The sequence below is a fragment of the Calypte anna genome, chromosome 4B, assembly GCF_003957555.1.
Source record: "Calypte anna isolate BGI_N300 chromosome 4B, bCalAnn1_v1.p, whole genome shotgun sequence".
In the NCBI taxonomy this organism is placed as follows: domain Eukaryota; kingdom Metazoa; phylum Chordata; class Aves; order Apodiformes; family Trochilidae; genus Calypte; species Calypte anna.
Genome location: NC_044249.1, coordinates 13,424,120 through 13,440,073, shown reverse-complemented (window position 1 = coordinate 13,440,073; position 15,954 = coordinate 13,424,120). Strand labels below are relative to the sequence as shown.

The following is a 15,954-nucleotide window of genomic DNA, read 5'->3' as shown; positions in this document are numbered from 1 at the left end:
ATTTGCTTTTCCCGTTAAAGTGACCAGTAAAATTTTGGGGAAACCTAGAAATCTGTGATTAGGCAGCAGCTGGCAGAACTCACCGGTGTGTGAAGTGTGATAGATGCTTGTGAAAGGAGGAGATCCATGGACCACCAGTGACAACTTCATAGATCACAGGTGGCTCTCAAGCCACACTTTGGAAATCATTCACATGAGCATTCTTTGATTAAATAAGTGTGTGTATATATGTCTATACATCAGTTAAGTACAGATGTGATTTATCAACCTAAAGAACAGCTGGGAAAAGCTGTGTCCAGACAGATGCATTGTCTGAAGCATCTGGCTTCCATAAAAGCTCAAATTTCTGGGGTCTCAGACTCCATTGATAATTCTGTGTTATGTGAGATATTAACCACAGCTGTACAATCTAATTGCTAGTATTTCTGTCATTATTTTGGATATGGAGGCAAGTATAGCCATTACTATTGTCTGCATTTGGCTCTACTCAACACTGCTAACAGATTGTGTAGGAGTATATATGTGCCTAGGCTTTGGTCATTGCAGGAAGTCTTTGCAGAAGTTTCTCACTAGCAGATACTTGGCTCAGTGCAATGACCTTTGGGAAGCTGCTTCATAGTTGAAGGCTTTTACACTTTAGAAAGGCTCTAGCTCCCATGAACAAAGGGAGAAGCCCAGCAGGGCTGCAGGGGACACCCAGCTAGTGTGGAAATGGAAACCCACCTGCACTCAGAGTCATGGCAGAGCTCTTCCCTACACCATCACTGGTCTTCAGCCCCCTGGGCTAAGCTCAAGTGCTAATGCCCCAAGTGGGAACACACTCAAAGCATTTTGCTCATGTCAGCTGCTGAAATTTTAAGTAGAGATATGTGAGAGGAAAAGCATGAGGTCCTGCTTAGTTTAAGGGAAGTAGGAGGATTTGGAAAAGCTTTTCTAAGAGGTGCACTGGGAGTAGAGGGGGAAAAAAAGAAGTACTGTCTGAAAAAAGGACTGTGCTACAAAAAAGGCCAGCTGGCTTGCACATAAAGGGTTTTCCATTTCTAGGGATTATATTAAAATGCACAGCTACACAAGGTTTTGTTACAGGAGGAGGGAGGAGAGCTGGACAGTGTGGTCATTGCAGGGAGCGAAAATCAGAGGATTGTGCACATCCTCTTTTTATTTTTATGGCACCTTCCAAGATGTGCACAATTTGGATCTGCTACATCCTGTTGGATCAAGCTTGACATTGAAATCATAACGTTGAAGGGAAACCCTGAAAAATTAATGAAAAGTCATACTTTTAATGAAAACTAAAGTGGTAGCTATCCAAAAGGATTAAATGAAACCGAGACCTGAGATAGAAGAAAACTTTTTTACATAAATTCTGGCCTGTGCAAGATAATAATTTGTCTCCATCTTCATAGCCTGTTTGGAAGCAGCAACATGCTAAATTCATGTGATGTTCATAATGTGGAAGCAGAAATGTGAGATACGAGAATCGATCATTGTCTTGATTTTAAGGTTTGAGTCTGGAACATGTGTTACGATATAATAGGCAAGTAAAAAACCACAAAACACATCACATTTAATAATATTATATACCTAAACATTATAGCCAGTCTAGTGCATTATAACAAAGCAGGTTTTTTAAAAGGCAGTTTATTAAGGAAATTTGAGTTTGTTGTAAGGGCACTGTATTATCCATGAAGGGAAATCTTTGTTTAAACTTTGTCTTAAAGTTTAGCTCAATGTCATATGCATTTACTTCTTAAATCTTAAACCAATATGAATTTTATTTTTGATGGCATTGTTAATGGTAATTTAAATTCTGCTTTAAAAATGCTGCAAACCAAATGCGTATTCTTCTTTCTAAAAGAAATTGAACATATAGCATCCATGCTTAGTTGGCCGTTAAAGCACTGATTTTGGATGTTACAGAAGGTAGTTTATCACCTAATTAACTAAAACGATTTCTGCTCTTCACAGAAAATTTTGGTTAGCCAGTAACGACCAAAGTCATTACACATGGAGAAGATGGGTCTTTCATGTGAGCACATCAACTGCATATGTACATTTTTTTATCACTGTCCCTCTACCATTCTTAAAAAAGTTTTGGGGATTGGTGTGCTCCAGCTCATGATGAGCAGGATCAGAGCTTTATAGGCTTTATTCCAGGTTATTGGTACAGTGAGAGTTTTCATTAGAAGAACTGGAGGAGGATCTTTAGACTTGACTGCCTAAAATCTATCTGGACTTTATTAGCTGCTCATGTGCTAGCATTACATTGAAATGACAGGTTTTGTTTTTTTTTTTTTATTTAAAAAAAAGTCAGGAGTTAAATATCTCACGGTTCATTTTATTGCAGGATACCTCAACGTGCTCTCAAATAACCGCTGGCGTGAGCGCTGGTGCAGAGTGAAAGATAATAAACTAATTTTCCACAAGGACAGGACAGATCTGAAGACACACATCGTTTCTATTCCACTCCATGGCTGTGAAGTCATCCCGGGACTGGACTCGAAGCATCCCCTGACATTCCGCCTGCTCCGAAACGGGCAGGAGGTCGCTGTGCTCGAGGTGCAGTAGTTGCTAAGGCTGTGACTTGTAGAAAAACCCACAAACAAAAGTGGAGAAACATTTTCACACGACCTGGTCATTCAAAAAAAATCCACCTTTGGAATAATGTTATTGCAGAGCTGGATAATAAATACTGTAAGGAGAAATAAATATTAAGAGTTGTATCCAAAAATAGAACAGAAATTTAAAGCAGTTTAGAAATTCAGAAATCTTCTCAGTAAAATGCTTTTCTCTATACCTTTCCTTGATCTGCTGATGAAATATCTCTAATACTTCCCTATACACACTTTTACATCAAGGATATAATTACTTGTTGAATAACAGCCATAATTAAACAATGGATCACTGTTGATGGGAACTCAAGAGCTCTTAGCTCTCATTTGTCTGCTACTTATACAAACCACTTCTGCTCAGTCTGTACTCAAATCAAGGTAGTTCTGCTGCAAGGAAATCCAGTGTTCCAGCATTCTGGTGGGTCTCTTGACACAACTCTTGTGTTCAGACTTGCACAATCCTTGTACTGTGAAGGTCATGTTTTTGTCAGAGTTGAGTAGGTAGAATTTTCTTGGGGGGCTTTATTCATTGTATTTTGAAAACTGAAATGAGAGGACACTTAGGAGTCAAGTATGAAGATATAGGAGGAGGCAGCATTTTGTTTTCAGTGTCAGGATGGACACTTCAAATTTTCAGCTGCAGGTCACGTTAATCCCCTGTCCCTGCAACCAGACCTGTTATATGTGAGCAATTCAGAGAAGCTCAAAAAACTAGTAATTAGCTCAGGGAGCTGTTAAAGGCAATTAAATACATAAAAAGAACAAGAAATTTGGAAAGCACAGAGTTTTCTTCCCTTCTTTTTTTTTTCCTGGTTTTTGATTTGGAACTGTTTAACTTTACAATTGGTGTCTCGAAGTAAAATACAAAAATTTGACAATATTCCTGTTAATACTAGCTATGCACTAGGAACATAAATGCCATCATCTAGACAAATGAATTGGAATTTTTCAGAAACTATCGCTTAAATTTCTTTTGTTTCTCCTATTTCTTTTATTTTTGCCGTAATTTCTTCTTTGGACTAAAATTTTCTGCTTAGGAGTCATCCTAACTAAAATCTCCCAGCCTAGCATAGGAAAATAATTCTGCTATAGCTTTCAGTTTTCTGAAGGCTAAAAAAAGCATGACTTGAATGTAAACCCTCTATCCTTACATGATTATTTTTTCTTCTTTTTTGCAGACTTCTCACTTTGTATCACATCATAACTAGTGAGCACACAGCTTGCTTAAAATGCACTCCTTCTAGCAAAGCAGACTTTATAACAAATCCTGGGGTTTTAGGAGTTCAGCAGAAAGAAACCAGAGCCTCTCATACAATATGGTAGCAATTTTCTGGCCAAGAGGAATGTGCCGTTTTGAAATAATCCTCAGCTCAGTGGCAGACCAGAAACCTGATGTATGCCCTTGCCCTCTCCTTGCAGGCATCCTCCTCTGAAGACATGGGCAGATGGATAGGAATTTTGCTGGCAGAAACAGGGTCCTCAACAGACCCCGGAGCTCTGCACTATGACTACATTGACGTGGAAATGACAGCGAGCGTCATCCAGGCTGCCAAGCAGACCTTTTGGTGAGAGGGGTTCAGCTACCTGGGGGTTTCCAGTACTCTGAGTATTTATATGCCTACTTCAAGTCAGTGCCAAGAGAGCTTATCAAAATCCAGCCCCCTTTGCCAGAGATTGATCCCCTGAAGTGTTTCAGCATTGCAGTCTGTTAGATGTGCTTATGATTATCATGTTGGCATACTCTTAAATCCTCTGAAAGGATCCAACTTTACTCAAATCTTTGCTCAATTTTTCAGTAAGACGCCTTATCTAGAGCTATCTTTTAATACTTTATTTTGCCTGCAGATTTAGAACTATCCCTGGAAGCAGACAAATATGCTGAAAATTGAATAAATGTGCAGCTATGTAGTTCACATTTATCTGTTGGCTTCATTTGCTCTGCCTATAGCCAGTATGTACAGCATTATTAGCCAATATATCCTGTACACTAAAAATGTACAGCAAATTTCAGTCTTGAATAGTCACATTCTTATTTCCTTCTCAAGTTCTCTTTTGGTTAATTAAAAACTTCATCAAGCCCACAGCAGTTCAATTAATTCCTGGGGTATAATTTAGGAGGTGGAAATTGGAAAGGTGTCTAAGTTGCAGTATGGAAATTCTGTTAAAATTGCAAATCATTACAGTGAATTCCCTATTACCAGTCCTCTGCTAAGAAAAGCAATGCATACTTAGCATATATAATGAGTCACATATTCAAATCAATTTAGGCAATAAGGCAGCTTTTTTTCAGAAGAGGGTGTCCTTTTACCTTGGCTAGATGAGGCTTTGTAGAGACAGGAGTGAAGGAAGCACTGGGACAGGCAGGATGCCCTGGTGCAGATGTACCCTGTGGTTTCTCAGGGTCAGAAAGCGGGTGGCCCGAGAAGACAGCTGGCAGAAGCATCATCCATCATCTTGCTGCAAAATGAGACTCCCCACACAAATCTGGAATTTGTGTGACTTAATATATTAGAAATTCCCACTCCATCTGCCCATCATAACTGAACACAGACTGAAAATGCAAAACAAGGAGGCAAAAGCTTCAGAGTTTTCCAAAAGAATACTGTCCTAACATTAATGAGGTGTTAAGAGGGTTTTAATGAAGGAAAAAGCACAACTTCATTCACAATCTAGGTTGAATGATTTCTGGTAGAAATCAAAGTGATTCAGTGTTACCACAAGTCTAGTTTTGCCAGATAATTTTGATAGAATCAAAATGCGCTTTACTTTCACACTCATGTTAGTATTTGTTTGGAAGTTAATAGCCTTCAAAAAGCTTATCCTATGTTGACATGTATTTTTGCTTCAGTCAGCATCTAGCAATACCACATTTAAGAAAGAAATAGAATGGAAACCTTTTCCTCTGAATATTGCTTGGCTTTCCTTTTCTGAACAAATGTGATATTAATTGTAGCCAAGTGAAAAAACATGCAAATAGACCACATGTTAGAAAGGAATGTCAAACAACTTGCAAAATATCAGAACTCCCCCATTAAGAATTAGTTAAAATTCATTGGGTGTCTTTAAAAGACTGTAAGAGCTCGTTGATAAGCAAGTACAGTAGCTGTCTGCTGATTTTCAGCTGCTCCTAGAAAAAGAGAAGAAATCACAATGATACGTAAGTGTTAATGAAATAATATCACAGACCTTATAGAATGAATATCAGTATTCCAAATTAACTGCACTTAAGATTAAAGCTTTGATTATTACACAGTCCCTTCAGGGTTATTGTTAGTTCATTTCCTGAAACTGATGCTGTGCAAAATGATTGGCTCTTCAGTACCAGTCCCATCAATTCTTGCCATTTAACTCATTAGGTATCTAGAAAAGACTAAAGCAAAAATGATTCCAATCAGGTTTTTCTCCATTTGCTTTTCCATGTTTCAGAATAAAATGTATTACATGAATGCATCTGTTAACGTGACTAATGAGGCTTAGTGAAATAATGCTTATAAAGTGCTTGCAGATGCTAGCACCTTTGTTTGGTGGTGGAAATAATTACCACAGGTGGATCAGATGCCTGTAGAGACTATCCCAGTCTATTACCCATCACTCTCATTGAAGATGCCTAAATAGAAAGAAATACAATAACAGCTCCAAATGGAGTCCTTCAGACTAACCAGAAACACTTGAGTGATGTTCTTTATTAAGAGGAACAGTAATATATAGCCATTTAAATCTAATAAGTATGAGATTAGATAAAGCTAAAAACATTTTTATCATTGAATATATCTTGGGCTTTTTGTTGTCTGCTTGTTTAAAGTAAGAGAATAGTCTGTTTAATAATTATTCCACCCCTTCCTTGCCCTGAAAGTTTCATACTGAACCACATCCTTGTGAGCTTGGGTCTTCTGTGGCACAGGTGAGCCACAACTGGGTGAGGTCTGTCTCCTTTTGAATAAAAAAATTCAATGGACTCTATGTTATTCCTAAGTCAAACAAAAGCATCTGTTGAAACCACAGCATCCTTGAGCTCCAGCCGGCACTATAGAAGACCCTCTCTGCTTTTGTAGGTCTTTAAAATATTTTATAAATATCAGCACAGAGCCTGAATGGTTCCATTGTTTGGGATGGAAAGCTTTGTTTTCCCATTTAGATACACCTGAAAATAAAGAAATTATTTGGGATCTAACTCTATATCTCATTCCATTTCAGCAGCTGCTACAAAGGACCCTTTGGGTCATCACTGTTATTGATTCTGCCATTTTCTGCATTTGGAGATCTTTGCTCCCAACACAAAGGCCACTGCAGCTTGTCATATCTTGCACATATCTTGCATGTGTTCCACAGAATTCCAGTAAAACAAGCTACAATATTTATTTTGGAGAGAGAGGGAAAGAAACAAACAAGCAAACATCCATATACATATATACCTTTATACATATATATGCGTGTATGTGTGTGAGTGTGTGTGTGTATATATATGTATATATATATATACATATATATACTTATTTCTGTCCCTTTTGAAGTATCTAGGGGGCTCAGATCCATGGTGTAAGAAAAAAGCAAGATGAGGTGCTTAGGCACATGGGAGTTATCAGTGTGCTAAGTTAGTGATTGGACTTACTGATCTTAAAGGTCTTTTCCAACCAAAACATGTCTGTGGTTTCTATTTGCATGCATAATTATCCAGACAGAGAATTGGGAAACATAGTGCCATTGTCCACTCTACCTAGCCAAAAGTTCTGACATGGAAATGAAAAATTTCCAGATTTTGAAGAAGAAAATATTCAGCAAATTTTGATAGATATGTGAACCTTGAAATTGTCAAAGTTCTGGGGTTTTTTACAATTTTTTACTGGATCTAATTCTTAATTTGCCCAACTCCTAAGTTTGCCATGCAACCGGCAACACCTGCTTCTCCCCAATGCAGACAACAAGGGAACTTTTATAGGACACTGGCAAGCTGGTTTATAGCAAAGATCAGCCTGTTCCCATGTAAACATGCCACTGAGCAGCTACAGCTGTTGCCCTCCTGGCTTTCACACTGCCTTATCCTCACTGTAAGCATGGATTACAGGAACATGTGTTGTAATGTTGGCTGCTAGCAGCAACATGTGAGTAGCAAAGAAAGAAAACTGTCTTCAGCTTTCCTGCAGAAAGGTACAAAATATGTTTCCAGGCTGCATAATCAGACGCAGGGAACAAACCCCTGAATTGCCATTTAGACTGAGGTTGAAGCACTGTTTTTTATTATTTCTATTTTGCTTTATTTAGCTTTATGAACAGGCGAGTTATATCTACAAATCCGTACCGGGGAAGCACTGCCAATGGCTACGCCTGTCCGAGTGGAATGGCACTTCATTATGATGATGTTCCCTGCATAAATGGATCGGTAAGAATTGAACTGGCACAAAACAAATGGTTTGCATGTGTTGAATGGACTTCTGAAAATTATATTATCTAAAAAGCTCCACTGGGCAGTTTCCAAATGAAGTCTTTTTTTTTTTTTTTTTGATTGGAGACTGCGGACTTCTCTCACATCTACAGAGTATTTGGGGTGTGGGACATACAGATTACATTAACCTTCACATGAGCCAGTGGGAATTTAGAAAATAGTTGCCTGTTGGTGATTTGTTGCCAAGCCCTTGAATATAATACTCACTTGAGAGGGTATTTTTTAGATCACACCAGAGCTGGCAAAAATTAAGGACTCAGTTACACCAGGCACTTTTTGTGTTTGAAAAAAAATCCAAAAGCGCTACTCTGGTCCTAGGGCTGCATACTTCTTGTCAGTCAGTACTGCTCATTCCAGAGGAGAACCATAGTGGTCACTACCAGCTTCATAATTTACAGAGGTGATTGTAGGCAGATATGTAATAGGGTTTAATACATATATATGGTCCTCAGGAAGATTTGCAGGGGAGTTAGAGCTTATGTCAGCTCTTAATTTGGGCCTCCTTCATAAAGGCCTCCAGTAAGGCTGAACTCAAGTAAAATTTAGACTTTCAAAGTGTTAAGTGGACTGCAAGTTCAGTCCTCAATCATGTCTGAAATGGATGGTCTGAAATGTCTGAAAGATGATGGAAAGCTCCTTTTGGGATCAACACATGACCGTATGTGCTGAATAATCTGTATGTGTAGTTCTGGGATTTGCTGAAACCTCTGTATAAGTAATGAATGTACTGCCACAGCCAGGATAGATTCAGGAAAGATATTTGGCAACCAGTTTGTTTTCTTTTGAGATCAATTGAATGAATCACTCGGGTATTGGTTTTGAGCTTTTAGTTCTCTGGGGAAAAAAAAAAAAAAGAAAAAGAAAAAGAAAAAGAGACAAAAAGAGGAATGGCCTGTTGGCGTCTAGGTATTTTAGCAGCTTCGCTCAGAATAATAAGTCTGAGTAGTAGCCTGTGAGTATCCCCCTGTTAACACCATCCTGCTTGTGCCCCTAAGGGCCAGAGCAGTGTGTGAAACAGCAAGGGTGATGGGGTGATGCTGGCTTGCCCATGCTAGGGGAACTGCAGAGGGCTGAGGCTGTGAGCCATGTAGTGCCGTGATTCCCTGTCAGATTCTGACTGCGCCTCCACTTTCTAATGAGTTCGATTCAAGTGTAAGCGATAAGCAGGCACTTGCTTACAGAATTACTAATGTCTGAATTTCACTTTGGAGGTTCTGCATGGTGTACTGTTTACTAACTGCCAAAGTGTGTGTGTTGCAGTGGGAACCAGAAGATGGCTTTCCTTCTTCTCGTAGCAGGAACACTGGAGAAGAAATACTTTATGATAACGCAGGCCTGTACGATAACTTGCCGTCTCCAAAAATCTTTGCTCGCTATCCGCCAGCTGACAGAAAACCCAATAGGCTATCCACTGACAAACTCTCCTCTAACCATTACAAATACCCTGTCTCATCCAATCTGTCTTCTGCTCAGTCTGTCACTAATACCTCTGCTGTGGGGAGGGGATCTGGCTCACAGGTACTGTATTATTTAATACTTAACAAGGCTTTGTATTATTGGCTGTTCTGTGTGTGTGTGGTTGTTATCTTAAGGTCCTTGGGCTATTTCAGTCCCTGAGTCTCAGGACGGAAGGGCTTGAAGTTTAGGCATGAGCCTGCTGCAAATGAAATGTGTTTGCTGAGTAGTAAATTCTGCTGTGGAAGTATTTGCACCTGGGAATGGCTTTTCTCACAGGTTCTTGATGATTTACAGATTGTGTAGAATAATAAAAAAAATAGATATGACCTTCCAAACTTAATCTGAATGCATAGCCAGCAATCTTCTGTGTCCTAGGCAGTGATGACTTCAAAAACAGAAACAAGAACAGTCAAGTATGACCTGACCGTGACAGCAAATTTGCCTCTCATATATTCTATGGTTATATGTATTGTGAATATACATAGCTACCATAAGATATATTATGTATCTACAAAATTATATTGTGTATATACCATATTTAAATTACTGCCTCTTATTTTCTTCCCCTGAAAAAAACCCTAAGCTTACTACTTTCTGTGCTACTTTCTGAGGATGGCCTCAGGCTTCTGCACCTCAGCTGAAATGAAAGTGAAGCTAAAGAGAAAAAAAATCCTGTATGCTCAGCCTCAGTAGCAGACAGGCAGAAATCAGCTGGGAACCAGAGCAAACCTCACTCACAGCCATGCGTGGGACTTTCCCTAGAGCATGTATTGCCCTGACTTGAGGCTGCAGCAGCAGCATTCCCCCAGTTCAGTCCATAAGAGCTTTTGGAAGCAGGTGACCAGAGAATGGCACGTGTAGGCCCTGAGCTCATCTAAGGCATCTCCCCTGAACGTTACAAGGAGAGTATTGCTCTTCGCAGGGTTCAGTTCAGCACAGGGCAGCCCTCAAAATGGAAACCCGTTGGACATGAAATGTACTGTTTCTGGTTGTCTTGTGGGATTGCCTGGCCAATATGAGAGGGGGTTTTTTGAGTAAGAAGAACTTGTCATTTGTAGCTAGAGGTTATATGAGAGGAAATTGTTATGTTAAATCCTAATTTTTAAATATGTAATAATTATATTGCTTTGAAAAAAAAATAAATAATCCATGTCCCATAAGGATGACGCAGTCATAAGTAAATCAGAAACAGTGTTGATCCTTTGTGTGACAAGCCCTGTTGGGTTTTACTGTGTGAAATTAACTCTGACAAACTTGGGTTTCAAGAATCTTTACTGTATAAAATTATTCAAAGGTCTAACGTTTCTATCCCACGGTGGCTTCCTTAGCATAGTAAATGTTACAGTTTTAAATAACTTGAGACTGTGCTGCCCCCAGGGATGAGGAGTTCATTGCCCCGTTATCCTGTGCTGACCAGTGGAGAAACGCTGTCTCCAGCCCAACCAGTCTGCTCTGTCAGGGCTCTCTGGGCAGGCAGCTTTTTGTCAAGCTTTGCCCTTGATGACAGGATGACTGAAATGCCAGTGGCAGGAATAACTGGAGCCAATTTGTGGTTTTGTTTCCGAACAGTTTAAAGGCAAGAAGCCTCCTGCGACTGCCAACGGGATCACCGGGAAAGGGAGAACATTAAATAACCAGCCAAAGAAAACCGAATCCATGTCATGCGTGAAGCGTGCTGTCTCCAGTAAGTATGTCTGCTCACTGCTGCCTCCCTCACAAATGGAGTCATGAGGGTAACCCAAATAGCTGTCTTCTTGGTAAACAAGATTAAAGAACTACTGTGGTTTTTCTGTGCGGAAGATGCCCACCAAGACTTTGAATAGAGATATTGTGTGCACTGGTGCCTCATCAGTACTCCAGCCATGTCACGAGATAAAGAGTTGTCATATGGAGATGATAAATCTGAGATGAGGGCCTGTGGCTGTGAAGTCATGAGGGCAGCAGGAAAAAAAAAAGGTAATGATTATTCATTTAGGGCACAGCATAACTCTATTCCTGTTAGAAGAGGGCGTATGAGGAGCTGAAAATGATGTGGAAACACTATATTGGTCAAAAGTGGAAACACTCTTGCCACTAATGAAAAAGAAAAGTTATAACAAAGTTATGAAGACAGCCACACAGCTCAAAATTTTTCTCAGAGAGAGGAGAGTTCAACTGGTGAGTGGCACATTCAGAAAGAGAATTCTTCTGGGCAGGTGAATTGCCTCTAGGAAATCCCTGACAGGGATTGCTTTGCTTGAAGAAAAGACAAATTAGAAGTGAAAATAATTAATAAAAAAAATCTGTATTTAAAAATGCAACTTCTGCTAGAGAAAAAATGTGGTTATTTTTTTAATCCCAGTACCAATTTTTAAGAAGTCATGGATTTCATGGCAACAAGAGAAATTTTGGTTCAACTTCAGCAAAAAAAAGTATCTTTGTAACCATGGAGGTCGGTTGTTACCGGAATAGATAATTGTAGTAGTAAATGCATCTTTGTTACTAAAGACTTATTAGAACTGCTATTACAACTAATTTTCAGGAATGGTTTAGTTGACTTTGTCTGCATATCTGAAAGCAAAGTGATCTGCTAGCTGACCAATTTTGCTTTGAGTCTTCAGCTGGAGCAGAGGTATAGAAGGAGATGTGAGATACAATGTGAAAGCCACAGATATATGTGAGCCATGAAAGGAAAGCATTTATATGGGAATTTAACAAAAAAACCCCAGAAGTATCAAGTATCAAAAAGGAAAGAACAACTCTATTCTCTTATGTCAAATATGTTAAGTATTTGAAGTAGGAATGGAAACCAAGCTAAAAGGGCAAACAGGTAGCTTTTCCTCTGGCCCCTTCCAATTAAAAATCAAGAGCTCAGAGATAAAGAGGAGACTTCTTTCCCTCTTCTGAATGACATATAAGGCAAGGCCATTTTTCAAAACCAGTGTATTTTAAGGTGACTGGTATTTCCATCTTCCTTATCTAAATGTAGAAACCATATAATTTCCTGTATCATTTCCTAAGCTGTGCTTCAGAACTCAGCAGAGATCACAGACCTTGAGAAAAGGTTGGTGGAAGAGGGATGGTAAATCAGTTTCTCAAACCATGAAATACTTCATGTGATGTTTGCTGTCAAGGAATTGTTTCAAGTTTTACTCTTATTTTAACCATAAATAACCACAATCTTACGCACACAGATGCAGAGCAGTACAAATATGGCAAGAACCGTGTGGAGGCAGATGCAAAGAGGTTACAAAGCAAAGAGGAAGAGCTGCTGAAGAGGAAAGAAGCACTGAGGAACAGACTTGCCCAGCTCCGAAAAGAAAGAAAAGATCTACGTGCTGCCATTGAAGTCAATGCTGGTATGAGGTGCTTTTCTGTGCTGCATTCTACCCAGGTGATAGGGGCTTTCCAAATAGCTTTGTATTCTGTACTGTAGATGTGCCACTACATGAAAATTGGTTTTGATGTTAAACAGCACTCTGTAATGTCTGTATCTGCTTTCTCTACAGATATAAAATATATAAATATATCTTTATATATTTATAGGTGTATTTACTTATTTTATATATGTATTTTAGATATGCTTGTGTGTATGTATATGAGCACACATCTATGAATTGACACTGATCAAAACTTCAGGCAAGCAAAACATGGTAATAATTTTTATTGTGATGTTTTTTTCATGACATAGAAAAATAACAAAAGAAATATTGGTCTAAGACTAGATTCAAAACCTGGGGAAGACACCTGAAAGAAAGCATTCAATTTTTGTTGCTAAGCATTTGACATGAAAAAAAAGGGTTTTGCAAAGTATGTAACTTTTTTGTGATGTCACTGATTTTTAGACTTGTTTCTTACTTTTGAGAAGCAAATGATATCTGTAAGTGTCAATGTAATTTTTTAATTGAAATTAAAACATTGGTGTGGATGACAGGCAGGAAGACCCAAGTGATTCTTGAAGATAAGTTAAAGAAGTTGGAAGAGGAGTGTAAGCAGAAGGAGGCTGAGCGTGTAAACCTGGAGCTAGAACTGACTGAGGTGAAGGAGAGCCTTAAGAAAGCCTTGGCTGGTGGCATCACCCTGGGCTTGGCTATTGAGCCCAAGTCAGGAACATCAAGCCCACAGGTATGTAAAGCCATTAACCACAAACATCCCAATCCCAGTCAGGAAGTGTTCTCCCTTGTCAGCTCTACTAAAATGAGTGGGAACTGAGAGTTTTCAGAAAGTTTATTAAGTCCTGGAAATAAGAGGGGTACTTAGTGCCTTTCTACATTTAGATTCTTCACCTACATCTGGTATACTTTGTACAGCAGTGGGGAACATGTAGATGTGGAAATCACAGGCAATATGTGTTAGGATAATGTGCAAAAGCTGACACCTCATTGTCCTCAGTAATTCTAAAATTCATAAGCTGAGATATTGCTCCATCCTGGGGAGACTGAAATACACCAAAATCATCATGCAGTGAACAAGACCAACTTGTGTTTGTCCCTGAGCAGTAACTGTCACCCTGTCACCCTTTGCAAGGGCTGCATCTCTCATCATCAGTGGTCCTGGCTTATGCTGTAGATCTGTGTCAGAAGCAGCTATGAGGAGAATCAGAGAGGAATGTGTCAGTTCCTCCAGATGACCCAATGTTTTTTAGTCACAGAAAACAACCTTGAATTTTCATCACAGAACACACTTTTTTTTTGTTGTGTTTTGTTTTCATTTGTTCTAACTTATTTGTCATTTATCCATTAATATTATGAATATGGTTTTTTAAAAACAAAAATCAGAAGTGTGAAGTCTATTTAGAAAACACTGCTTATTTGACTATTTGGAGGAAACTTAATGGAGTGTTCTCTCTCTATTAGTCTCCAATTTTCAAGCACCAAACTTTGGAAAACTCTCCAATCTCCAGTTGTGATACCAGTGATACCGAGTGCTCAATACCCGTGAACAGTGCAGCAGCTCTGAAGCACCCTCCCTCATCGAATAATTCTCCATGTCGAGGCCATGTCCTTCGAAAAGCAAAGGTGAGAAGACAGGTCTAGTTTTCTTTGTCCTTCTTCTGTTTTTGTTGTTTTTTAAATCTAAATTGCTTGTGGTGAGACAGAAGAGAGAAGGAAAAGTTCATTCCTGCTTCTTCAGTGGGTGAAATTTAGCTTTAAGAGGAAAATGTGCCATATCTAAATTATTCATATTACTGCATAAATTCTGCTGGTTTGAGGAGAAATCTTTTGCAGAAGAATTGGTAAGCAAATTTAGGGGACAGATTTGACTCTTCCCTCTCATTCCCTGTTTTTCTCTGTGCCTCTATAGATTTAATTTGCAAGCTAAGTAGTCTGTGGTGTAAACAGTCCATCTAAAATTGATTAAATGACACTAGTGTAGGAGACAAGTAGTTTAAGGAGTGCTGTTAGAGTAAGCGTTCTGAAACAACAGAAGAGCTTGTCTGATCTTTTCCAACTGGTGCAAGAAAACAATAGTGCTGTGTTATAATAATGGATGGTGTGCTGTGCAAGTATCTACTATTCATGGCCATTTAAAGTAAAAAATAGAATTTGATTTAGTGCCACAAGTACCAGTCTGAAGTTGGCCGTCCTCTTGTATTCTTAGTTTTCTAATTTTTGTGCTTTAGTTTAAATGAGATTTTTATGACCATTCTTTTGTACTAAATTTGTTAGCAGCATAAGCATGTGGGCAGCATCTAACCAAGGTTGACAGGAATAGCATTAGCCCAAGCCTTTGTTGGTTAAGTAGTTTACTGCTAATTGTTATTACAAACATGTATTTGTTATTACAAATGAACATATACTTGTCATTACAAACACATATATATAATAATCACAGATATTTGTCTTTCATTGCAGTCTAGTTCTTTTTTCAAAAATACTTCAGTGAAGTATTCTTTATAGGGAATTTTTAAAATAACTTTGGTTATGTTGTCTTCATTGATCACATTTGCTGTGACTGAGTGTGAGCCTGGCATTTAAATGTAGTAAAAACTTTTAAAAAAAAATCATCATCTCAGCAAATTATTTAATTCTGGCACATTCTAATATCTCAATTTCCTTCCCCCAGCCCCCTTAAAGTCTCTACATTGACCAGGCCATGATTTACTTCTCTCACTGTACCTTATATGAGAGTTCTCTGACCCTTCTTACGCCACCATTTCCTCAATCCTTTCCATGGACTATAACTGCTTTTTCTGCAAGCTAGCCTGATTAATTTAAATTCAACTAATTCAAATAATTAAACTTAACAGAAAAGGTTCCATTTCTATTTAACTTTGTACTTTGTAACAAACCTGAAGAAAGATTCAAGTGCTCTAAAGCTTACCTGTATATTCCAGCTATATCCTACTTTGTCTCATAAGGGTAGCAACCTTTCAATATATGAAGGGGACCTACAAGAAAGCTGGGGAAGGGCTTTTTACATGGGTGTGTAGTGAGAGGACAAGGGCAAATAATATAAAACTTG

General features: G+C 38.7%; 1 protein-coding gene across 1 annotated transcript in view; it reads left to right on the top strand.

The window, feature by feature from the left end:
- Positions 1–15,954, top strand: part of AFAP1 (actin filament associated protein 1) — a 60,440-nt gene that overhangs the window by 37,786 nt on the left and 6,700 nt on the right. The window contains 7 exon segments of the mRNA XM_008501816.2: positions 2,348–2,559; positions 4,032–4,177; positions 7,872–7,989; positions 11,080–11,194; positions 12,684–12,848; positions 13,424–13,614; positions 14,346–14,507. Coding sequence (XP_008500038.2) covers positions 2,348–2,559; positions 4,032–4,177; positions 7,872–7,989; positions 11,080–11,194; positions 12,684–12,848; positions 13,424–13,614; positions 14,346–14,507 — 1,109 coding nt within the window.